The following is a 23,837-nucleotide window of genomic DNA, read 5'->3' as shown; positions in this document are numbered from 1 at the left end:
ATTTAAAACTGCAAGTTTTACTTTATAGGTAGGAAAGATGCATACAACTATTCATGGGCTTTATAAATAAAGACACTAAGCAGAAAACATATTTGGGTTATTTCTTTGTTCATAAGTATCCAGAAATAAAACAATTAAAAAACACTAAAGTGCAGAACTATAGGCCGATACAGGCATGATAAAGAGGTGCAGCCAAAATTGCATCTACATTTACACTTACATATTCAGAAAATGATTTTTGTTTTAAAAAAAATTGTGCAATTTAAAAATTAGTCAGTTTTGTTTGTGCCGTAATACAATTAGAACTTGTCTCTGCTCACTAGTCAATTGACTGCTAGACCTTGGACAGCACACTAGGCTCTTGACAATCATACATCTCGTTAGAATCATACAATATTGATTCCACCTCCAGAAAATGTTAGGGTCCTCTTGCTGTAGAATGAAGAGCCACTGGTATTTGGTTGATTGCCTTTAACCAGAGAGGTTTTCAGTTCCATTTCACAAGCTACAATAGCTGCATTCAATTCCACTTGAGCTCGATGAACTACATAAAACATGAGGCCTATACTTATAATAATCTGCGAATAAAAATAAAATATTACAGTTATCAATATTTTATATAGGAAAAAAGAGAGAAATAAATCCAATAAATACTTGGGTTAGAAATGCTTCAAAGAGGTACGTCTCAAATATGGAAGGTAAGAGCTTATACTTTTTAAAATAGTTTACACATTATTTCTCTTGAGTGTAGAGGGCCAAAGTCTATAAAGGTAACCACTCCATGTTATCAGGTAAACACAGCAAACATACATCCCTTTTGGTTCATATAAATGAAGCTTGCTTGAGACAAGTCAAACCTGTCGCTTTGCACCATTAAAGCTTCATTTGAGGAATTTAAAAATGTCTACAATAGAGGTAACAGCTGACTCAACTTTATTAGTATAATTAATGCAGCAATGTATGTTTGTAAGACTATAAATTAGTACATAGGTATTTCTAAGCCCATTAAGGGAGAAGCATTACCATTTGCAAGGAACTTTCTGGTGCAGACAAAATTAAAATTATTAAGAACCACTGTAAAAAATGAAATACCAATAAACTTCAAAAGAAACTACGAGATTGTGAACAAAAAATTGTCTTTAAGGAAAAAGAAAAACAAAGGAAAATGTGATAATGATTTTTTAAAAAGTGCTAGTGAAAGAGATACCAAAAAAGGCATCAAACTAAAAGGTTGCTAGTCTTGGTTTAGCCATTCACTAGTGATGTGATTTCAGGGAAGTTCCTTAAACCATTTTGGACTTCAGTTTCTCATTGTCCAGTAGAAAGCTATACTTACCTTCTGTACTTCAACATTCTACATACAATTCATCAGAATGTCTAAACAATCTTCTAAATGTTTTTTATTCCAAAGTTCATTTGTAAATAAACATTTAGGATTTGGAGCAAATACAGCAGGCGCTGTTTAATGTCCTAGCAAATTTACAAAGACTTCTCTAACCAAAAGTGAACCTATACTATAATACTGTTCCAATTAAACCTACCCACAATTATAACATAAGCTATATGGGAAAAATATTCTAAATCCAAGAGTTGAGGGTGGCGGGGGCAGGAGGCAGTAGAAGCAGAGCATGCTGAGAGAGTGAGTGGAAGAGAGGAAGAACTTTGAATCTGACACGGGGTATACTATTAAGTGAGTACCTGTCACTCAGTAAAATTCTAAGTAAATTAGGTATTTTAAAGGTAGGTCTTTAAATCTTGTAATTGTTCTCTAATATGCTAGTTCTCTTAAAAGAAACAAAGTATACTTACTGAAAACATCTAAGTTTAATACTTATCAGTAAATGGTAATACCATGTAAAAAGATTTGAGACAATGTTAGAGAATTAATTGGGGGGTGAGAATAAGAGGCTAAGTTTTCTGTACAATATGCTGAATTTGAGGTGCCTATTGGACATCAAAAGCAACTCATGGAAATTAGAAAGTGAGTCTGAAGCTATAGAAAGAAGGCTGAGCATAAAGACATATACTAGAAGGGGGTGATCTTTACACAGTAAACATAGTAACAGCCACCACAGTAATTAATTTGCACACACACAAGAAAAGTTTACAGAGTGAGATTAGAAAGCCTAAAGTTAGAATCTTTAGAAACATAGATATAGGGCATGAAAGGAAGAAGACAATCATAAGACACGCAAGTAGGAAAAAAAAAAAGAAGATGGTATCAAAGAAACTAAGGGGAAATGTGTTTTAATAATAAAGGTGTGATCAACAGAGTCTTAAGCAAGATGAGAACTGGAAAGCGCAAGTATTTAGACAAGGTTAGTGATGGCCTCAGAAACAGCAATTTGAGGGAAGCAAGTGGCAGGGCCAAAAAAAAGTAAGCCCAGACCCAGCAAAAAACTTTCTCGGGCTCCCAGCAAGGGTAAAATGGCTATATTGTCACATTAAATTTTCCCAGTGGCCCTTGTGGATCCCAGGGCCTGATAAATCTGTACTGACTCTCCTCCAACATACCGCTCTTCCTTTTCTTTAGCCAGTGAAGTGTTAAAGAAAAAAGGATTAATAAAAATAAGAAGAGGAAGGATACATAACTGTTTTAAAAGTTTCCCTACTGAAATAAAAGGAAAGAATAAATCACAGGCAGAGGGCGAGCCTTATATGGAAAGATGTCTCCTCCACTGTTAACTGGAAAGGATATGAGTAAAGGCAGGAACACAAAAAGGTTAATAGATTTCTTAAGTGAAAATTTAGGGAGTTTCCATTTGAAGTAGTCTGATTTTTCTGTTCTGCCAGAAAAGCAATCATGTGTTGAAAATGAAGAGGGAAGTAGAGGATGAAGTCAAAATTGTCAGGAGAGTGAAGATAGTTCAAATGTCAAGCACAGAGCAGGGGAGTGAGAAAACAAAGGGAAGAGTTAAAATGTAGAAACCAGGTGAAGGTCTGCAAACATGAGCTAAGTATTATCCATTTGTTTGGTTATAACACTTTCCCAAGGGAACAGGTACAAAGCAGATCAAACTTGGATCTACCCAGGACTGGGTTTTTAGCCGGTGAGTACATGGAAGAACACAGGACATGGAAAAGAGTAACTAAATAGACCTTGGAATCTAAGTCAGATTTCTGTACAGGCTGAGTAGCTCTATTTTGAATATCTGAAATGCTCCAAAATCAAAACTTCTTGAGCACTGGCATTATGTGCAAAGGAAATGCTTACTGAAACATTTTGGGTTTTCAAATTAGGGATGCTCAATCCATAAGTATAATGCGAATATTCCAAAATCTAAAAAAAAAAAATCCTAAATCTGAAACACTTCTGGTCCCAAGCATTACAGATGAGAGATACTCAATGTGTACAAGAAATAGTTGTGGCTTTCTCTGAACACTTATTTTATTGTTTTAATTTTATTGACACTGTGGATTCTCTTTAGGTTGGTGGTTATAAAACTCATAGGCAAATGTGGGACTGATTTCTAGCAAACAGGAAGAACCTCAAGAATATACTTACTCTACTACTTTACCCTAAGCTTTATATTTTTTTCGATGCTAATTTTTCCTTTAAGATGACTTCTTACCCCCCTTTTTACTCTTCTGTATCTATTTTATAAACTGCATTAAATTCTTCCTGAAACAAATTAAGCTATAATTAACATCAATAAATCGGACTAAAGCATTCATAAGCTTTCATTTTTTTTTTCCTAAATTTCTAGACAAAGAAATATATGCCTTTTCTCCCCTGTCTTGAATCCTACACTTAAATATGCCAGCTCAAACAAAGGTTAAGAAATCACTAGATAAAAGAAGATGCTATAGTTTAGGAAGCACTATATAAAACTCCATTGATTATAGTTGTTAGTTTTCATTTTTACTGTTGTTATGATACCATATTACAGATTTACTTTTGGTAGCATTATTCTCAAGTTTAGAGGCACTATATTGTGTAAAAATACTATGATAAAGCCACAATTAATTTTCAGTGTGCTTATTTACAAGGTTAGTAAATATGTAAGCCTACAAATTTGGAGTTCTGGTTAAATAAAGTTTGTGAATAAAAGAGATTGCTTTAAAAGTTGTAATATATTTGACATTCAAGAAGTTAGTTTTTATTTTTCTTTACTAATTTTTATTTCAGAGCTATACTTTCTTTAGATAACGTGAATCTAGGGTAAGAGATTTTTACTAAGATGCATAAAATATAAAGTTTCAAGCTGTGAAAATCCTCTGCAAGCTATTAATAATGAGAAATTCAAAGTACTTAAATGTAATGTCAAAGGAAAAAAGAAATTTAAAAAATGTAAAATATGCTTAAATTTATACTAAAATATCTAGAATATAGTGTACATCAGAATTTTTTATTACCTCGTGATTACAAATTTAACTACGGTATATACAATGCATAGAAAGTTTAACAATATGTGATTACCATGCCATATTACTACAAATAAACCAACAATAATAAAATCTATTATCCTAGATTCACATTATCTAAAGGAAGTATAGCTCTGGGTTAAAAATTAGTAAAGAAAAGTCAAAACTGACTCCCTGAATGTCAAATATATTACAACTTTTAAAGCAATCCCTTTTATTCACAAACTTTATTTAACCAGTACTCCACATTTGTAGGCTTACTTTATTTACTAACCTTGTAAATAAGCACACAGAAAATTAATTGTGGCTTTATCATAGTATTTTTACTATAATATAGTGCCTCTAAACTTGAGAATCATGCTACCAAAATTAAATCTGTAAATCTGTAATATGGTATCATGAAAACTAACAAGCTAATAAAGGATAAGTCTGTAGCATTATCTCATTAGTATCACCTGCTCAGGAGACTAAACTACTGTCCCTTGGTATTCGCAGAGGATTGGTTCCAGGACCCCCAGATACCAAAATCTGCAGATACTCAACTTCCTAATATAAAATGATACAGTATTTTGCATATAATCTTCAAACATCCTCCTGTATACTTTGAATCATCTCTAGATTACATATAAATCTTAAATAAATTCTATGTAAACAGTTGTTATATTGTTTTATTTGCATATTTATTGTTGTATTGCTATTTTCTAAATATATTTTCAATCCATGGTTGAACCTGTAAATTTGTACCCCCTAGATACAGAGGGATGAACTGTATTTTATTGGTTATGAGCATAGTCTCCAGACTAAATCCTGACTCTACCCCTTACAGCTGTGGCCGTAAACAAGTTACTAATCTGGCATCCTGGTAAGCCAGCTCTTGGTTATCAGAAGTAGGAGGCTTGATTTATAGCATTTGCACTTTCCCATGGTGTAAATATTTCTATCATGGCCAATTTCAAGCTACTAAGGTGATGTCACTGAAAGCTGAGTTGGGAAGAGATATACAATGGCTCAAGATAACAAAAGTCTGTATATCATAAGACTTTGTAGGAACTAAATGAGCTTAAATATGTGACATATAAAGCACAGAAAAAAAGTCAGTTATCATCATCATCTTACTAACTCATCAAAAATTATTATATTTTCTATTTTGATAAATCTCAGGAATGAAATGTTATCACAAATGAATTTTTAACTCTTTCTTTATGCAATTTAAAGACCCTGAATAAATGTGCCTATATGACAGTATTTTCCTCTTTTACCAATCTTTTATATGGAATTTTATGTGCCCTAAACTATATTTCAATTTGCACAATAATAATTCATTACACAAATCTTATTTGGATTCGTGATAGAAAACTTGAGACATTTTTTATGAGGCAATACATTTTTTTTTTTCTGTCACCCAGGCTGCAGTGCAGTGGCATGCTGCTCATGGCCACTGTAGCCTTGATCTGCTGGGCTCAGGCGGTCCTTCCACCTCAGCCTTCCAAGTAGCTGGAAGTACAAGCACACACTACCACGTCTGGCTATTTTTAAAAATTTGTTGTAGAGATGAGGTCTCACCAAGTTGCCGAGGCTGGTCTCAGACCCCTGGACTCAAGCAATCCTCTCACCTCAGTCTCCTAAGGTGCTGGGATTACAGGGGCAATACATTTTAAAACATATTTTTGTTCACATAAAATTATACAAGAAATTTACCTTGTCAGTATAAATAATATCTAAAAAATATAAATGATAGAGTTTTAATAATTTGAAGATAAAGTATTAGATAAAAATTCAACTCCACCCAATCTTGCTAAAATTATCTTCAGAAATACTTCACACAAAGTTACAATTCAGTATTTGATTTGTGATGACTTTGAAAATAATCACTGCAAAAGTATCCCTATTTTGCCATTCCTTTTTTTGCTTCCTTAGGGTAATTTTTCATAAGTATCAGTTCAGTTCTGCATGCTTCTATACATCTATACAAGTAAAAACATTTAATGTTGTCAAAATATGTAGTACTGAAAGAACAAGAAAAGAAAAAAATCGAAAAAGGAAAAACCTTCAAATTATTTTCAGTGTATTCTGTTACATCAGCAATGCAATACCAAAAAAAAAAAAAAAAGAGAGCGAGAGCGAGAGCGAGAGCGAGAGCGAGAGCGAGAGCGAGAGCGAGAGCGAGAGCGAGAGCGAGAGCGAGAGCGAGAAATCAACCCTTGGCCTTAAACTCACCTGTGAGAGAGAGAGAGAGAGAGAGAGAAAGAGAGAGAGAGAGAGAGAGAAATCAACCCTTGGCCTTAAACTCACCTGTAAACAAAAAACAAAATATCCACTAACACTCTGTTCTGCAATGACATCTTCCATTGTCCGCAGGGTGGTACCCAAGTAAGAATTCAGAAGCTGGGTAGGAAGCAGTCCAACTGAAGATGCCATCAGATAGTTGGGTAATGAGAGGTCAGTTATCTAGAAGAGTAGATTAAAGGGAATGATTCATTACTAAGTAAAACTTCAATTCAACATGAAAATGTGTGTATAAGTCTTCCCTGGTGGTTTTTTCTTGGGAGCACAGGGAACTGAAATACTTTATACAATGTTCTGACTTTTAAAAATGATTATAAATGGAATACATGCAGAATGTGAAAGATTAAAATGAAATAAAAGTTTAAAGGATTTTTTAATATTTATTATTCTACCACTGAAAGACAATGTTTATGACTATCTATTTTTTCTTACATGTAAATAATATCCACAGAGATCACTTTTTGAAAACTGTTTTGTAAGTCTTCCTCATGGCCTTAAATATTTTTCATAAACATTCTTAAATGGCAGTGTGGTCACTGGGCTTTGAAGCCAGATAATCAACCCTAGAACGGCATTCCAGTTCTGAGAACTCAATGAGCTACTCTGTCTCTGAATATCAGTTTTTCTCATCTGTAAAATGAAAATAACCACCACCTCACATGATTGTTGTCAGGATCAAAGATATTTCTGAAGTACCTAGGAAATGCCTAAGTACATGACTGACTCTCAAAAAAGGTAAAAGGTATCATTACTATGCAATTACTGTATACTACCACTGTATGGATTTCACAGCTCCTGCTACAAAATGTTTACATTGCTTCATTATTTCAGTATATGTAATTATGCATTTATTTTTTGCCATTATAAAATAGCACCCTAAAACTATGATGGCAACCTTTGTCTATTAACCTGTGTGGTAGCAGCATCAAATATATTCGCAACGACCTGACCTCCTGGTATTCATGGCCTTGTGTGATTCTTTCCCCTCGAGTATGAGCTGGACCTAGTATTTACTTCTAGCAAACAGACAACTGCAAAAGGGAGGAGATATCACTTTCAAGTTTAGGGTACAAGAAGAGGACTTCCATCCATTCCTCAAGCAGGTAAGCTTCCATGCTGTAAGCAGCTCTACAGAGAGACCCATGTGGCAACGAACCACTAGCAAAGACCTGAGGCCTGCCAATGGCCACTAAGCCTGGAACATGATCATCCGCTAGTCAATTCGAGATGACTCTAGCCCTGGCCAACACTTTGATGTAGTATTGTGAGGGACCCTGAGAAAGAGATACCCAGCTAGTTGCACAGGGATTTCTGATGCACAGAAACTGTGAGACAATAAATGTTTATTGTTTTAGGCCACTGAGTTTTAAAGTGATCTGTTTATACATCAACAAATGATTAATAGTCATCTCAATTATTTCAGGATAGATCACTAGGAGTAGAATTACTTGCTCAAATAGTAAAAAACAACAAACAAAACCTTTTATTTTCCCAAAACATTCATACTGATTTAACATATGTGTCAGTAAATAATACATGAATATGCCCATTTTGTCATACACTTAACAATTTTAAGTATGAAATTTCAATCTTTCTTATTTTGATAGTTAAAATGATGTTCCGTCATTATTAAATATATACTATTTTAATTTATATTGACACTAGTTGTCTATATGCATTTTTCCATTTGCATTTCTTTACTAATAGCATTTGCCCTTTTATGGGAAGGTTAAGTGTTTTTCTTATTTATTCATAAGAGCTATTTATATATGAGGGCAAACTTTTGTCTATTATATGTGGCAAATATTTTCCCCTAAAGTTACCCTTATCTTTTAGTTTTATGTTTAGACATACATGTGCTTCTCAATTTTTATACAGTCAAATATTATCAATCTTTTCCTATGATTTTTCCGTGGTTTTAGCTTTAGAAAGTCTTTTTGGAACCCAATGCTAGTTTTTATCTATTTTTTTCTGATTGTTTTCCTTTTTAACATTCACCATATATGCCTTCTGAAATCTATTCAAATTAAAGGTGAGGATATAGCCTTATTCCTCCCCTTTCCCAATAGCCAATTTTCCTAGCATTATATATTAAGTGATCAATAACTTTTCCATCGACCTGTAAATAAAGTTACTGTATATAAAAGAGTTTATTTGGACCTCTAAAACTGTCCATTGATATCTCAAATATTGTGATAAAACGAAAACTGCTATCTTAAATCTTATACTGAAACCAAATGGCATTAAAGACCATCAGTTTATATATCTGACAAGGAATCTCACATTCACTTCAAATTCCTTAATTACTCTTCTTTTTAAAATTGCCATGACTGCCCTAATATATTTATTCCTACAGATCATCCTGTCACTAAAACAAAACGAAACCAGTAAATTTTATATTTGGATTAAGGTAAATTTACAAATCAATCTGGACAGAGCTGAAACCTCCACAATATTCAGTATTGTTATCCAGAAATGTTTCTATATTGACAGTACTCTAAATATTCTTTTATACATCTTACTTAAGTTTGGTAGTTTTATTTATATATCTCATGAATTTCTTATTAGTTTATTTCTAAGCATTTCATATTATTATTATTGTCACTGCTATTAATTTTGAAAATAATTTTTCCACATCCCCATATGAGTATTACTGGTATGTAAGAAAGCTATTGGCCACTTTATTAAACAATTCCACTTATTTTAAGATCTGGTATTTTAATCAGTTACAAGCAAATCTAGAACTATAATATAATCTAATAATCATGTAAATCATATTTCTAATAAAGCTACATTCATCTCTTTTCATAGATAATGAACTAGAGATATAGCACTGCCTGTTCGGAAAGAATATTGCAGCAACTGGCTGTTAACAATTCACTTTATCAATCACAGACTCAATAATCGCTCATGCAAGATGCTCTGATAAGTACTTAGAAGAGATAGAAAGTATGACACAATGCCTACACTGACATTGTGGTTTTCCCACAGGCAAGTACACACAAACTAACGTAGAAACAGGAAGAGAGGGAATCCTTGAGAAGGACTATGTGCAGAGCAATAAAGAGTAAAGGTTAAAATTAGTTGTAGGAGTGGGGGCCAAAAGGCATCTTTGTGGAAAAAGAGGCATTAAAGATGGGCACCAGAAGCTAAATATGGACTTGGCAGGCAAAGATAGATGGGATGAGGAAGGCAGGTGTTCTAGGAAGAGAATGAACAAGGACAACACGGCAGGGAAAGTACAGGATGTATTCATAAAGTTGGCAGTACAGTTAGGACTGCTTATAGGGCACATGCAAAGTAATAATGTAAAATAGACAGTATAAGTAGATAGGGTAATACTCGTCAGAGGCCTGGGATAAAAGAGGAACAAGCCTATAGTCAGAGGAAAAGTACCAGGGAGTCTAGTCAAAGAACAATGTGAATGGAGCTAAGCAGGAGGAAAGTTCCTCCGTCAGTTTAGAGCATTTGGAGGAGCAGAGAGCTTTCTTTAGAATAAACATGTCAAATATATAAAATGAGTAGATATAACAAAAAATTAATCATAAAAACTATTACACTTCAGTTAATAACTAAACATTACATATTATGAAAGTTATCTTTAAATTAAATATTTAAGTTCTAAAATGTCAGAAAGCAGAGCTTCAATCTATACATAAGCCTTCAAATATAACAAACTTAATCTAAATAAAATACATGATTGACATTCACAGATGGCATCAATAGTATCCAAATGGTTAATTCAAGAACAGATATCATAAATTTGAAATAACTCTGCTACTCAGCTCTTTACAAAACCATTGTCCAATGCAAAAATCAAAGTTTACCTTTCATGACCCAATCTTATCCTTGTGAAAAAGCAAGCTTTATTATTTTTACATATTTCCTTTCAGAAAAGCTATATATCTAAAGAAAGCAAAAAAAAAATTAATTTTAGTTCATCACTATAAATAGCTTTGCTGGAATTTTCAATGATTTAACCAATGGAGCAATATAAAAACATATACACAGTTTAAAAACAATTTTAAACTATTAATAACTTTATTAAAGATAAGTAGCTTCCAAATTCTACTCAGAATCTCCACATAACTCCAGTCTTTGACAAACATAATTTAGAATACCTGACCCACAAAGAGACTCATCTAACATTCTCTCCCTAGTAAGTCCTCACATAGCAAAGTTTAAAAAAATCTGTCTCTGGCCAGGCACAGTGGCTCAAGTCTGTAATCCCAGGACTTTGGGAGGCCAAGGCTAGAGGACTGCCTGAGCCCACGGGTTCGAGACCAGCCTGGGCAACATGGTGGGGTCTCGTCTCTACAATAAATGAAAAAAATTAGCCAGGCGTGGTAGCGCACACCCGTAGCTCTGGCTACTTGGAAGGGTGGGGTGGAAGGTCTCCGGAGCCCAGTAGGTCGATGCTGGGGTGGCCGTGAATGTCATTCCAGCCTGGGTGACAGAGTGAGCCTCTAGCTTAAAAAAAAAAAAATCTATCTCCTTGTTCTATTTTCCAGAAAGACATTAGACATGAGCCTAGAGTAATCTCATTTGAATTACTGCTTATAGTACCCTGAAATCTTGGCTTAGGAGTTGTCCTTCAAGTCTAAAGAACCCCTAGAAACCTCAACCTAGGATATCAGTGTTATCTTGCTGGTTAGTTTCTATGATCAGCTATATCAGTGAGAGTTTCAAGGATGATGAATGACACCTGACTGCCATTCTCTCATGCTCTTAAAGCACTACGAGCTATACAACTATCTATACTCTTCTTTCTAGAGATGTGATACACTTATCTGGGTCATTAAGGGTTAATGTAAAACATCACTTCATCACAATACCAAATAGATCCTAAAAATAAAGAAGTGCCCATTTGCAAGAAAAAGGAAAGAAAAAAACCTTAATTCTGAAGAGTAATGTTCAAATGCTTCTGAACATGGCATTTTTGGAGCTAACAATAAGAGAATCCCTGTCTTTAGAAATCTATCACTAGGATGCTAACTGAAGCTAGGACTGCTGTCTTCCCAGGCAACCTGCCCCAGTTCCTCTACTTCCTAGGTTTACAGGTGTTTACACTGTAAACAGTTTCATGCTTTAATTCAACTCACCAAGAAACTGTATCTTTTTTTACATAGACTATCTTGACATGGATGTAATGAAGAATAAATATAAAGGTGATCTGTGTTCTGAAGATTTCAAATTTTATCTGTAGCTCTGTGAATCTAATATTAGTTTTGGCAGATTATATCTTCTTGTATAGACGTGTTTCTTGGTTTACATATTTGAGAAGCTGTTTATTGACAAAGTTAGTATTAAGATATTATATAAATTTCAATTAAAATATATTTAGTGAAACTAGGTAGAAAAAAGTCATGAATCCCTACAACCATTAGGAAAGGAATGGTCGAGAAATCAAAATACTAATTTAAGGCCAGGAGCACTGGCTCACGCCTGTAATCCCCAGCACTTTAGGAGGTGGAGACAAGAGGATTACCTAAGCCCAAGGGTTTGAGACCAGTCTGGGAAACTTGGTTAGACCTAGTCTCTACAATAAATTTAAAAATTAGCTGGGTGTAGTGGTGCACGCCTGTAGTTCCAGCTACTTGTAAGGCTGAGGCAGAAAGATCGCCCAACCCAGCAGGTTGAGGCTATGGTGGCCATAAATGTGCCACTGCACTCCAGCCTGGGCTAAAGAGTGAGACTCTGACTCAAAAAAAATTAAAAAAAAAAAAAAGTCTGATCTTTTCACCTAATTAAATTATCAATTTTGTTGTACACATCCCCAAAATGCTTCCTATCAATGTTTCAGAAAAACGAGGAAGAGGGAAAAAAGTTCAGAAAAGGCAACTAGTTTTTACTCTCAGAAATACGAAATTTTTAAAACTGGTTTAAGGAAAAACATTAACGTCCATTCCCTTCCTTCCCCTTCCCTTCCTCCCCAACATACCTCCTCACTTTTTTCTGTGTTCCCAATTTCAACTTTCCTGGCTGGAAACCTCACAAGTCAGTCACACAGCAAATCCCTCACTCTCCACAACCAAATGATCTACTGTGTCTTGTTGATTGTACCTTCTCATTATCTAAGGAATCCATCCACCATTCCTATTCAGTTTTCTCTCCAGTCCTGACACCCAGATTATCCCCACTCACAACCTATGCTAAATCCTGCAGAAATCTTTGTAAAATGCAAAACTAATCCTGCTTAACTCTCCCCTACTGCCAACAGGAGGGCTGCGTTCTTCGGTGTGCTTTATGATCTGGCCTCTTACTTCATATGCCAAGCCACACTATGTTCCAGTGACATAAAAATGCTGTTTCTCTAATACTTCTTGCTCCCCTCTCCCTCCAGGTCTTTCTACATTGTTCCTTCTGGCAAGTACATTCACACCCCTTCCTCCCACTCTTTTACTCCAGCAAATCCTAAACTGTCTTTCACTACTCAGTGATCAGTTACTCTAAGAAGCCTTCCCCGATGCCCCAAGTCTTTGTAAGAAGTGCTTTCCAGTGCTCTGACATAGCACTATACCTCCATATCCTGTTCACACTGCACCATCTGTTTGCCCCTCACCTCTTCCCCAGACTATAAATTCTATAAAGGAAGGGACCTGTCTTGTTCTTCATTGTGTCCCTAGACCTTAGCACAATGTCTACTATGTATTAGGTGTTAAATATATGTTGCTTGGAGGTTGAATGTATCAATATCAAATTGTTTTGTTTATAAATGTGGTAATTCACATTAGTTTATAAACTGATTGGGATACAAAGTCCATTTTTATTGTCTTTTCAGAAGTTGAGAGCACCCTCCTCCCCCACCAAGCACACAGGGGGAAAAAAAGTTACAAATGAAAATTAAGTCATTATCAACAAAATTTACACCATGATTGACTTAGAATGCTATTTCTCCCTTGGACTGCCAGTGCCTTGAAAGACTTTGCTTTATTCACTGCTACATCTATAACAGCAGCAGACACATAGTAGGCACCTGCCAGTTATCTGTTGAATGAATACTAAAACTATTGCCAATAACATCTGAGGTTAACCTAATGCCAAGGCTAAGACCGTCTGGTTAGGGTCTCTCAGCAACCCTGAGAGTACTGGGGAAAAGTCTTGCTCCTGGAAAAAGAACAAGGCAGCAACAGCTCTGAGAGACCCCATTCTAACAGCTGGAGAGGTCTTCAGGGAAAGGAGGCTTCTACCAACAGAAATGGTTTGGTCGATATGTCTGTCTACAACACAGAAGCCAACTTCATATATTCAAATTTTTTCATTAAACGCTTTTAATGATTTTCAAATATTTTGGGGTCACTTGTTCCATTTGAAAATCCAGCTAATACCACACACACACACACACACACACACACACACACACACACACACACAGGAAAATACATCTTTTTGCATATTAGTTCTGGAACACAAGTAGAAAAGCTCTTTGTACCGTCTGACATACTATAGATTTACTATTTTTACTAGACAAAAATGTATCAAATGCCTTCTATACATAAGGCCTCACTCTGAGAAGGAATAAAAAAAGATGCAAAGATAAGAAACTATAGGTGACTGTGTGATCATTAAAAATCATATTGTAGTATACATAATGACAAAATGTTCATTATATCAAGTAAAAGGTCAGAAAAATTATTCATAACATTAACTCACAATGTTATGTGAGAAAAATAAGTATCAGTTAAATGCAAAAACTAGAAAAATAAACTAAAATGTTAATGATTGCTTTCTTCTTTATGGTTGGTATTATTTTCAATATTTTTTAATGAACACATTTTGTAGACAGAAAAAACAAATATTGCTAAATTAAGTTTTAATAACCTTTATGCTTTTAAACAATTTTTTTAATTAAAAAGGGTTAATAAGACATACTGTATATATGTTAGTATGATAATGGACTAGAGATACAGTTTTGTGAATTGTAAACCTATCCATGACACATAAAAACCGCAGAAGCTGATAAGATATACAGGCACAAAGAGGAGAAAACAGTTTTAAGGAAATAAAGGTTAACTGTATTCAGTGGTATTGTGAAGTCTAAGTATGTGAGCTGAGATAGCATTACACAACTTAGTCATCCTATCTGACCCTTCAGAGCTAGACTTCAAGCTCCTTCAAAAACACAGACTGTGTCTCTTTCTGTTCCACCTAAACTATACCAATGGTAACAAATCAGTATACTTTAATAGTAAGAAAAAAATAGTCATTAGACACACTGACAAGTCTGATGACCCATCATATTTTCATCTGAATCTATAGCCATATCTATAGCACAGTGTAAGAATTTAAGTGAGAAAAATGTTTATAAAACATACTATCACTAAACTTGAAAAATCATACTTAGTGATCTATTACAGAAACAAAGAACTCAATACCACATGTTCTCACTCGTAAGTGGGTCCTGAACATTTATCACAATACTACAAAAGAGAAATCAGCAGTAGTGGGACACTGCCAGGGAAAGGCGGGGGAGGCACATAACATCACTAAGGGTACCTGATCCTAAACCAGGGGAAGTGAGGACCAGTGGGAGGCTCAAACTTCACCTCTATATAGACCACTTATGTACCTAAATCTGACTCATACCCCGCATCTTTAAAATAAAATAAAGAGGAAAGAAAAGGTAAGGTTATGCTGTTGTTCAGAACATTTGGTCTTTTAAAGGCAAACTGTGAGTCCTTGTTTAAACCCTCTCATTTTGCAAATAAGAATACTGGAGGCCAGAACCATTAAATGACTTCACCATGGCCACAAAGGAACTAAGACAGAACTAGCAGTCTCCAAATAATCCACAGGCTAAAACTGTATCATATTTGTGGCCTTAGAATCACTTGCCAAAAACTCTTATTTAGTTGTAACGCACTGAATTACTACAAATAACTAACTTATCTTCTTCTGGATAATTCAATGCAAACTCTAAGAAAACTTAAGAAAAGTTATATGTGCTTCAAGTCATGACATCCTTCACTGTCATTATTTCAATCAGTACCAATTTCACAGCTCCCTGAACTTTTTAGAAACAAAAAAACCAATCTTTTCATCTGTTACTTCAAAATTACTGCAGGCTCATACAAATGGCCAAAGAAATTAATAGTTTGGCAACATATAATTCTTTAAAGTGGCTCCACTAATAAATGACCCAGGATGACAGGGAAGGCCTTGCACTTTAAAATTTACTCACCTTGCTTTTATTTGCATTTTACACATAGTCCCCATATATTGCTTTTGTTTAAAAAAAATTGTTAGGCCAGGCTCTGTGGCTCAGCCTGTAATCCCAGTACTTTGCAAGGCCGAGGTGAGTGGATTGCCTAAGCCCGTGGGTTCGAGACCCACCCAGGCAACTTGGAGAGACCTTGTCTCTACAATAAATCAAAAAAAATTAGCCAGGTGTGGTAGCACGTGCCTGTAGTTCCGGCTACTTGGAAGGCTGAGGCGTAAGGATCCCGGAGCCCAGCATGCCACTGCACTCCAATATGGGTGACAGAGTAAGACTCCAACTCAAAAAAAAAACGATTGTTAAATAAAAAGACAAGATATATATGAGGACTTAGGCGCCTCTTCCTACAGTTGCAGGGGCTCAGGCTTGGTGGCTATTTTGTTGCAGTGGCTAAAGAAGAAGTAGGCAAACTTTTTCCATAAATGACCAGGTAGTAAATATTTTAGGCTTTGCAAGCGGTAAGGCCTGTGGCAACTACTCAACTTTGCTGTTTTGGCTTAAAAGGAAACACAGACAGTACATACAGGAATGAGTACAGCTGTATTCCAATAACACTATTACAGATGCTGAAATCTGAATTTTATAACAATTCTCCTGGGCTTGAAATACTATTTTTCCTTTGATTTTTTTTTTCATCCATTTAAAAATGGAAAAACCATTCTTAGTTTGTGTGCCATAAAAGTGGAGCTATAGCTTGCTGATCACTGTTCTAACAACCCAGACGGTAACTAAGACAGCTGTGTAGAACTCTGCACAGTCTTCTGTAATATTTGACATACAAGGTGCCCAGGACAAACATTCCACAACTGGAATCAAGAGGTGTCTGGGAAACTCAGCTCTTCTTGGACCCAAACTAGTACCCTGGGTAAGTTAACAACTCTAACCATTTTGCTGTCAGACAAGCTGCTTCACCATTTTGAACCCCAATTGCCTCAGCTACAAGATGAGGATCAGGGTTGACATGAGCAGTAAATAAGTTATATGTGCATGATTAAACAGTGTCTAGCACTTAGTAAGCACAATATAGATATTTGTTCAATTTTCCTTAAGTCTCTGATCTTCAGTGTCCTGATTTTGGAATGCAGAGAATGGAAAGAAAGAAACAATAGTAAATAATGAGCAAACTACATATTTTACCACACCTTTTCAGTAAGTATTATTAAACATATTTTATAACAGAAAATATAGCTCAAACTATAACTACCTCAAGATGACATTGTGAATGTTAGTACCAACCTGATTTCAAGTTTATGATATTTTTCTTCTATATAACTTCGCCTCTTAGGCACTGATACCTAGTCAAAAAAAGACTGTTATGATGACTTAAGCTACAGTCCCCAACCTTTTTGGAGTCAAGGACCGGTTTCACAGAAGACAATTTTTCCACGGACCGGGGAGCAGGGGGTGATGTGCAGTAAAACCTCACTGCTAATGTTAATCTGTATTTGCAGCTGCTCTCCAGTGCTAGTATCACCGCCTCACCTCCACCTCAGATTATCAAGCATTAGATTCTCAGAAGGAGCATGCAACCTAGACCCTTCATATACACAGTTTACAATAGGGTTCCTACTTCTATAAGAATCTAAGGTTGTGGATGATATGACAGGAAGCTGACCTCAGGCAGTAATGCAAGTGATTGGGAAATGGCTGTAAACACAGATGAAGCTTTGCTTGTTCACCCACAGCTCACCTCCTGCTGTGCAGCCTGATTCCTAACCCTGGAGTTGGGGACCCTTAGACTAAGGGATATCATGCATGTAAATTTGCTCTCCTAATTATAAAATGGAACATAACAAGTGAATAAGAGGAGTTTTCATACTATACTTTATGTTTTCACTTTAGGTTTCAAGGATTTAAGAATACCTAAAAACACTTCCTAGCCGGGCTCGGTGACTCAGCCTGTAATGCCGCGCCTTTGGGAGGCTGAGGTGAGTGGATTGCCTAAGCCGTGGGTTCAAGACCTACCTGGGCAGCGAGACCTCATCTCTACAATAAATAAAAAAATCAGTCGGGTGTGGTAGCGCATGCCTGTAATTCCGGCTACTTGGAAGGCTGAGGTGGAGGGATCGCCGGAGCCCAGCAGGTCGAGGCTGCGGTGGCCGGGAGCGGCCACTGCACTCCAGTTTGGGTGACGGAGTGAGACTCCAACTCAAAAAAAACCCCAAAAAACAAAAACACTTCCTATGTGGATTTCTTTGAGAAGCTTACTAGACTTTGTTTAAATTTTTCTTTGGCCAAAGTTAAAAGAGACCAAGAATGGTTTTTCTTTGGACCTCCTATAGACCAACCTAACATGAGAACCCTAACATGAGATCTCCTGTAGACCAACCTAATGTGAGAACCCTTTTGGAAGCTGCAAGTATTATTTAGTATGAATACTGTTATCCATAACAACCAATTATTATGTAATATTTTGAAAAAAAAGGTAACATTGTACAAGAAGTAACTTTAGGCTGTAGGCCTCTAAGGGGGCATCTAAAACAAACCTTACAAGACATTTTAATGTTTACTAAATACAAAAATGTTATTCCTGTGAATAACATTCAAGTTTTAATTTAATAAACAAGTTTTCTTCTAAATGGCTTTACTATCTCCTTCTACACCTGCATCAACAGTCCTTTTATTTTTTTAATCAGCCCAGGGATTCCTTTCTCTAGCAATTGATAAGAAGGAAAATTTGAAGTTTCAAGGCTACAAACAGGATTTCATTTGCTATGTTTAAATCATAAATATCATGTCTACCTCTTAGAGTACTGAGGATTAAATACATTAACACATAAAAGGGCATACAGTAACTGTAAAATGCAGAGAGAAGCTGTAGAGATGGAATTTATCATGAGAAGAAAAGAAAACCCATTTGAGGAATTCATGCGGGATAGTACCAAGATTACACCTGCATTTTAGAAAGATCTTTCTGGATAAATAAGCGAAAGCCTAGGCCTGGAAGTGGGAGGTTGAGATGCCTGAACCAAGGTAGTGGCAATGGGCTGGACTGAAGTGTTTAGGAAAGAATCCATAGGACCAATGATTAGACATGAGGGATGAGAGAGGAGGTAGTTAAGCACCAGAATCATGGAGACTGCCACTAAGTGCTTCAGTTCTCTCTCCTTCCTGGCACAACATTCACCCCTTTGAAGTTGGTTGGGACTGTGTAGCTTGTTCAGGTCAATAAAAAGTGAGACTGCTTCCAGGCAGAAGCTTCAAAAGTCAGTGTGCAATTCATTATGACACAGTAACCAAATGCAAGATGGTGACTTTGTCAGCTAGATCCCAGAATAAAAATGACATAAAACCAGGGTCCCGCTCACCCTGTAACTCCTTTCCCCAAATCAAGTATGACCTGGATTGATGTTAAGCTGACTATAACTTTTGCTGTTTAACCCACTTAGATTTGGGGTTGTTATTGTGGCATATTTTAGCTTATCCTGACTAATCCAGAAAGAAGGCAACCATGGTCATCCTTGATATGTGTCCAGATAAGAATAGTGCTTAGAAATACACACAAACCAGCCAGGCGCAGTTGCTCACACCTATAATCCCAGCACTTTTGGAAGGTGGAGGAGAGAGGATTGCCTGAGTCTGTGGTTTTGAGACCAGCCTGGGCCATACAATGAAACTTCATCTCTACAATGAATAAAAAAAATTAGCTGGATGTGGTGGTGCCTGCTTGTAGTTCCAGCCACTTGGAAGGCTGAGGCAGAAGGATCGCCTGAGCCCAGCAGGTTGAGACTGCCATGGCCATAAGCAGCGTGCCACTGCACTTTAGCCTGGGTATCAGGGTGAGACCCCGACTCAAAAAAAAAAAAAAAAAGAAATACACAAAAACGGTAAGATTAGAGATTCATCTTAACGGGCAGCAAAACATGGAGATACAAGATCACATTTTAAAAAAAAATTTTAAAGGTTTTACTATATCCCAAGAGAAATGATGGGTGTGTTTTTAAGAAGGAAGAATTTAAATGTGTACTTGAGAAACTATATTTCTCATGGCTTATGAACTAATACGATTAAAGGTTATATGCATCTTTTCTGTTTTGAGAATTCAAAAGTAGAGTCTTAGTTTGCTTATCCCTTTTTCAGCAGACATGGGAGAAAAAAAATAATGGTTAAGAGAAGATAAAAAACAAAGGAAAGTTCCTTTCCTTCTTCCATATTTTCACCTTTTACAATCAGATCCAACTACATCCACCACTACGAATAATAGCTAACACTTACTGAATAGTGACTATGAGCCTGGCAAAATACCTGATGCTGTCACGGAATTAGATTACCTAAGCTTCATAACTGCTTCATTTTACAGATGAGGATACATAGAGTAGGCCACACAGCACAGACTAATCAAGGACTGTTTATTTCCAAAGTCTGGGCCTCCGTGACCACTATATCTAACTTCCTTCTTGAGGGAAGTCCAGATAAATTTCTTTTATCATGGATATTGAGAAAATGAGTTCTAACTGGATTTTTTTTAAAAGATAATTTTAAAGATAGGAAAGACGTAAAAAAACAAGAGTAATATGCCTGAAAAGGGGGTAGCTGTGGTCAGCTGGATGGGTATGACATAGAGAGGGTGGAGGCAGAATGAAGTTCTCCAAGGCAGAAGGGAAAGACAGACTAAAACCAGTATCAGCCTAAACTAAGCTTTCTTTCTCTCACATATCCTGGGTTAATTCAGTTAACTGTTTTGGTTGAAAGGGCTACTTCTGGAAGCAGACAGTTCAGAACAACAGAAATAAACAAGATGTAACAGTCCATATCTAGTGACTTCACAACTCACTCTGCTTGTGGTTACTAGTAAGAACTTTAGGCTGGGCTCGGTGGGTCAGCCTGTAAGCCCAGCACTTTGGGAGGCCGAGGCAAGTGGATTGCCTGAGCCCGTGGGTTTGAGACCCACCTGGGCAACTTGGTGAGACTTCATCTCTATAATAAATCAAAAATTACCCAGGCGTGGTAGCACGCACCTGTAGTTCTGGCTACGTGAAAGGCTGAGGCAGAAGGATTGCTGGAGCCCAGCAGGTCGAGGCTGTGGTAGCTGGGAGCATGCCACTGCACTGCACTCCAGTCTGAATGACAGAGTGAGATCCCAACTCAAAAAGAAAAAGAACTTTACAGTTAAGATGCACCATATCAGCCGATCCTGGGTTCAAACCTCAGCTCTGCCACTTGGTAGCTGGGTGACTCTAAACAAGTTCCTGGATGGTTGAGCCTCCATTTCTTTCTTGGTATAATAGTGACGATAATACCTACTTCAAGAGACCATTTTTCTCTTTTTCATTTCTCTTGACCCCACAATGCCAAATCAAGTCCCTTGTCAAGCATAGTTTTAACTAAAATGATTACATTAGGTAATTTCCAAGTACAAAGTACAATATCTTACTTACATATTTAATAGTAATACAGACATTATCAAAAGAAAAGCCTACCTATTTTCAATCAATAGATATATAATAAGAACTTACTATATGCCCATGACTACACTAGGTATTAAATATGCAATACAATGAAGAAATAAAGAGGGCCATGGTTGAGACCCTACATCAGGCCATAGTTCAAAGTTTGACTCTACCATTTATTAACTACCTAAGTGACCTTGGGTGATAACAGAAACGACAAAAAAGCCAACATGTGAGTGTTAAACCGGCCTCTGTTGGATATATTCATCTCCTGTAATCTTCTCAATAATCCTAGTAGGTCCCACTACTTTTACCATTTTTACAAATAAGAAACTAAAGCACAGAGAAAGTAAACAACTTGACCAAGGTCATCAGATCCTAAGCAGACAGCAGGACTCCAAAGTGCCAGCACTGTGCTCCTAACTAGTAGACAACAGTCTATAGTATGTGCATAATCACCTTCTACAGGGCTGCTTTAAGCATCAGAAATAATATGTGGCAAGAGCCCAGAAGAGTAGTTAGTACACAGTAGGTAGACAAGAAAAGGCTCAAGGATACAAGTCATACTGAAGGAAAAAGTAAACTTACAGAATGAATCTACACAAGTTCCTTAGTCCAATCTTCTTTCAAAGTCTTAGAACAGATAATTTATTGTTACCCAAGATTGGGTCAAAGTTCGTGTGCATATATTTTATACTATAGAAGAAGGTTGCGAAAAGGTAGGAACGTAAGGCTGAGACCATACTTAACTACTACAGTAAACACTGAACTATCTCTACAGAAAGCCTCTTATTTCCACTGTCTCCACCAAACATTATTCTATTGTCATTGTTGCTGTTGGTTAGAATCAACAAGAGACTTGCAAAAGGCATTTAAAAAGAAATGAAAAATATCTAAATTTCATCACAAAGAGGTAGGCTGTTTTAAATTATTCCTAATTCAAAACAAAATGAGAAAGTTTCCGGAGACTAACAATGACTTACTTTTTAAACAAAACAATGTATAAGAATCACAAACAAATATACAATACATCAATTCCTTTGGTTTTATATGCTAACTCTTTTTACTCCAATACACAGTTTTCTTTAAATCTAGCTGAAGGCTTGAATTCCTGGGAATCTCTATAAGAGCTCTTTGCAGTTTCGAATCAATGAATTTGAGGAACACAGTAATCTAATTTATAATTTAACCCTTTCACTTTAGAATAGAGGAAATGTAGTCAGATAGGGTTAATTTGTTCCAAAATCACATAAGTTTGTAAAGATTAGATTACTTTCTTCCAAACAGACAGTCTCTCTAGTAGTGTTTCTATCCTAAATCAGGGGCTCAGAGATGCATACTAGCTACAGAAACCTAAGTAGAAGAAGCAGAACATATGAATACAAGGGCAGAAAAGAGTCTATAAAGGTGCTGATATGGAAGAGAAATATATGCTCATTGACAAAAGGATTATCTGTTCTATTCTGCTTTATTCACTACACTTTGATTTCAAAATGAAGTTCCTCCAAAGAAAAACAGGAGACTTTTCTAAAGTCCTTTACATCGTATTTAAAGCAAATTACTTGAAGAAGAAATGGCCTATTATAAATTTAGGAAAACTCCAAAATCTGGAGTCTACTACTATCCTCTGCACTGTTTACTCAAATGTTTCCTTCAACCCCATGCAGCCAAAAACTGGAGTCAAAACCCTGGATGCATTTAGGCAGACAAGACAGAAAGCTAGGAATGCAAAGCCTTCCTCCCTAACTGTTGCCAAAGCTACCACAGAAGTGAGACGACAAACCTTAAAGATGGGTATTTCCATTCATGTCTCGCAACCTCTCCCCCGCTCCACAGTTAAAATGACTTTATTTTTTAATCAAACTCACATCCCGAAAAGGAATAGTTCTTTCTGTACCAGATCTCCTCGGGAGGTTGTTTTATTTAGCATGATAGATTTCCCAGAGTGCGACGAAAGTAATTGCAACTCCCATTGTCAATGTCACTTCTCTGCTGGTATTTATCTGATAGAGCGCCCTCCCAGGGCCTTCACCGCTCAAAAACAGACTTGGAGAGGGACAGGCCAGGGGGTCACCACTTACCGAAAACACTGCATTCTGAAGCCCGAAAGGTATGGGGGTCAATCTGGCCAGCGCCACCACTTTCAGGCCGCTTCCTCCCTCCACCACGCGAATAACGGCGCTCAGCTTCTCGCTGCTTTGGATCCTGGCGGCCACCCAGGCGGTGAGCAGCCGCTTGCAGACCACATGGGCGATGAAGGTGCCGATGAGGACGCCCACCACCATCAGACCCATGCCCAGCACGAAGCCGTACAGGTAACCAGCGGCCACGTTGAGCACGATGTAGCCCCAGCCGCAGGGGAACGAGACCACGATGAAGCCCACGACGAAGAGCAGGACCCCCAGCAGCGAGTCCAGGCTCTCCACCCAGAGCAGGAGGTGCTGGAGGTAGCGGCGGACCAGGGCCAGGGAAGCGAAGCACAGGGCGGCCAGCACGCAGACCAGCACGAGGCTCCGGCACCAACAGGTGCTGCCGAGGCAGCAGCAGCGCCAGTTTCTCACCTCGGCCACGCCGACCCC

At 36.9% G+C, this 23,837-nt stretch overlaps 1 protein-coding gene across 1 annotated transcript; it reads right to left on the bottom strand.

Annotated features, from left to right (window-relative positions):
• On the bottom strand, nt 1-23,831 carry TMEM64 (transmembrane protein 64). Its single transcript, XM_021719310.1, has 3 exons — nt 23,340-23,831; nt 6,658-6,813; nt 1-578 (listed from the first exon to the last, which is right to left on the bottom strand). Exons 1-3 carry the CDS (start codon nt 23,550-23,552, stop codon nt 387-389), a joined length of 561 nt encoding a protein of 186 aa, XP_021574985.1. The 5' UTR covers nt 23,553-23,831; the 3' UTR covers nt 1-386.
• Between the last annotated feature and the right edge of the window lie 6 nt (nt 23,832-23,837).

Source organism: Carlito syrichta, unplaced genomic scaffold (assembly GCF_000164805.1).
Source record: "Carlito syrichta isolate Samal-C Ts95f unplaced genomic scaffold, Tarsius_syrichta-2.0.1 Scaffold314390, whole genome shotgun sequence".
Classification (NCBI taxonomy): domain Eukaryota; kingdom Metazoa; phylum Chordata; class Mammalia; order Primates; family Tarsiidae; genus Carlito; species Carlito syrichta.
The sequence above is the reverse complement of the archived record's forward strand: the minus strand, read 5'-3'. Positions and strand labels throughout refer to the sequence as shown.

What these genes read in the sequence shown, in the direction of transcription:
- TMEM64 (XM_021719310.1), bottom strand. Translation starts at nt 23,552, where the DNA reads ATGGGTCTGATGGTGGTGGGCGTCCTCATCGGCACCTTCATCGCCCAT. An exon ending in TTCAGAATGCAGTGTTTTCG is followed by an intron (nt 6,814 to 23,339) that starts GTAAGTGGTGAC and finishes CTACTCTTCTAG; the next exon opens with ATAACTGACCTCTCATTACC. An exon ending in ATTTTGTTTTTTGTTTACAG is followed by an intron (nt 579 to 6,657) that starts GTGAGTTTAAGG and finishes TTTTATTCGCAG; the next exon opens with ATTATTATAAGTATAGGCCT.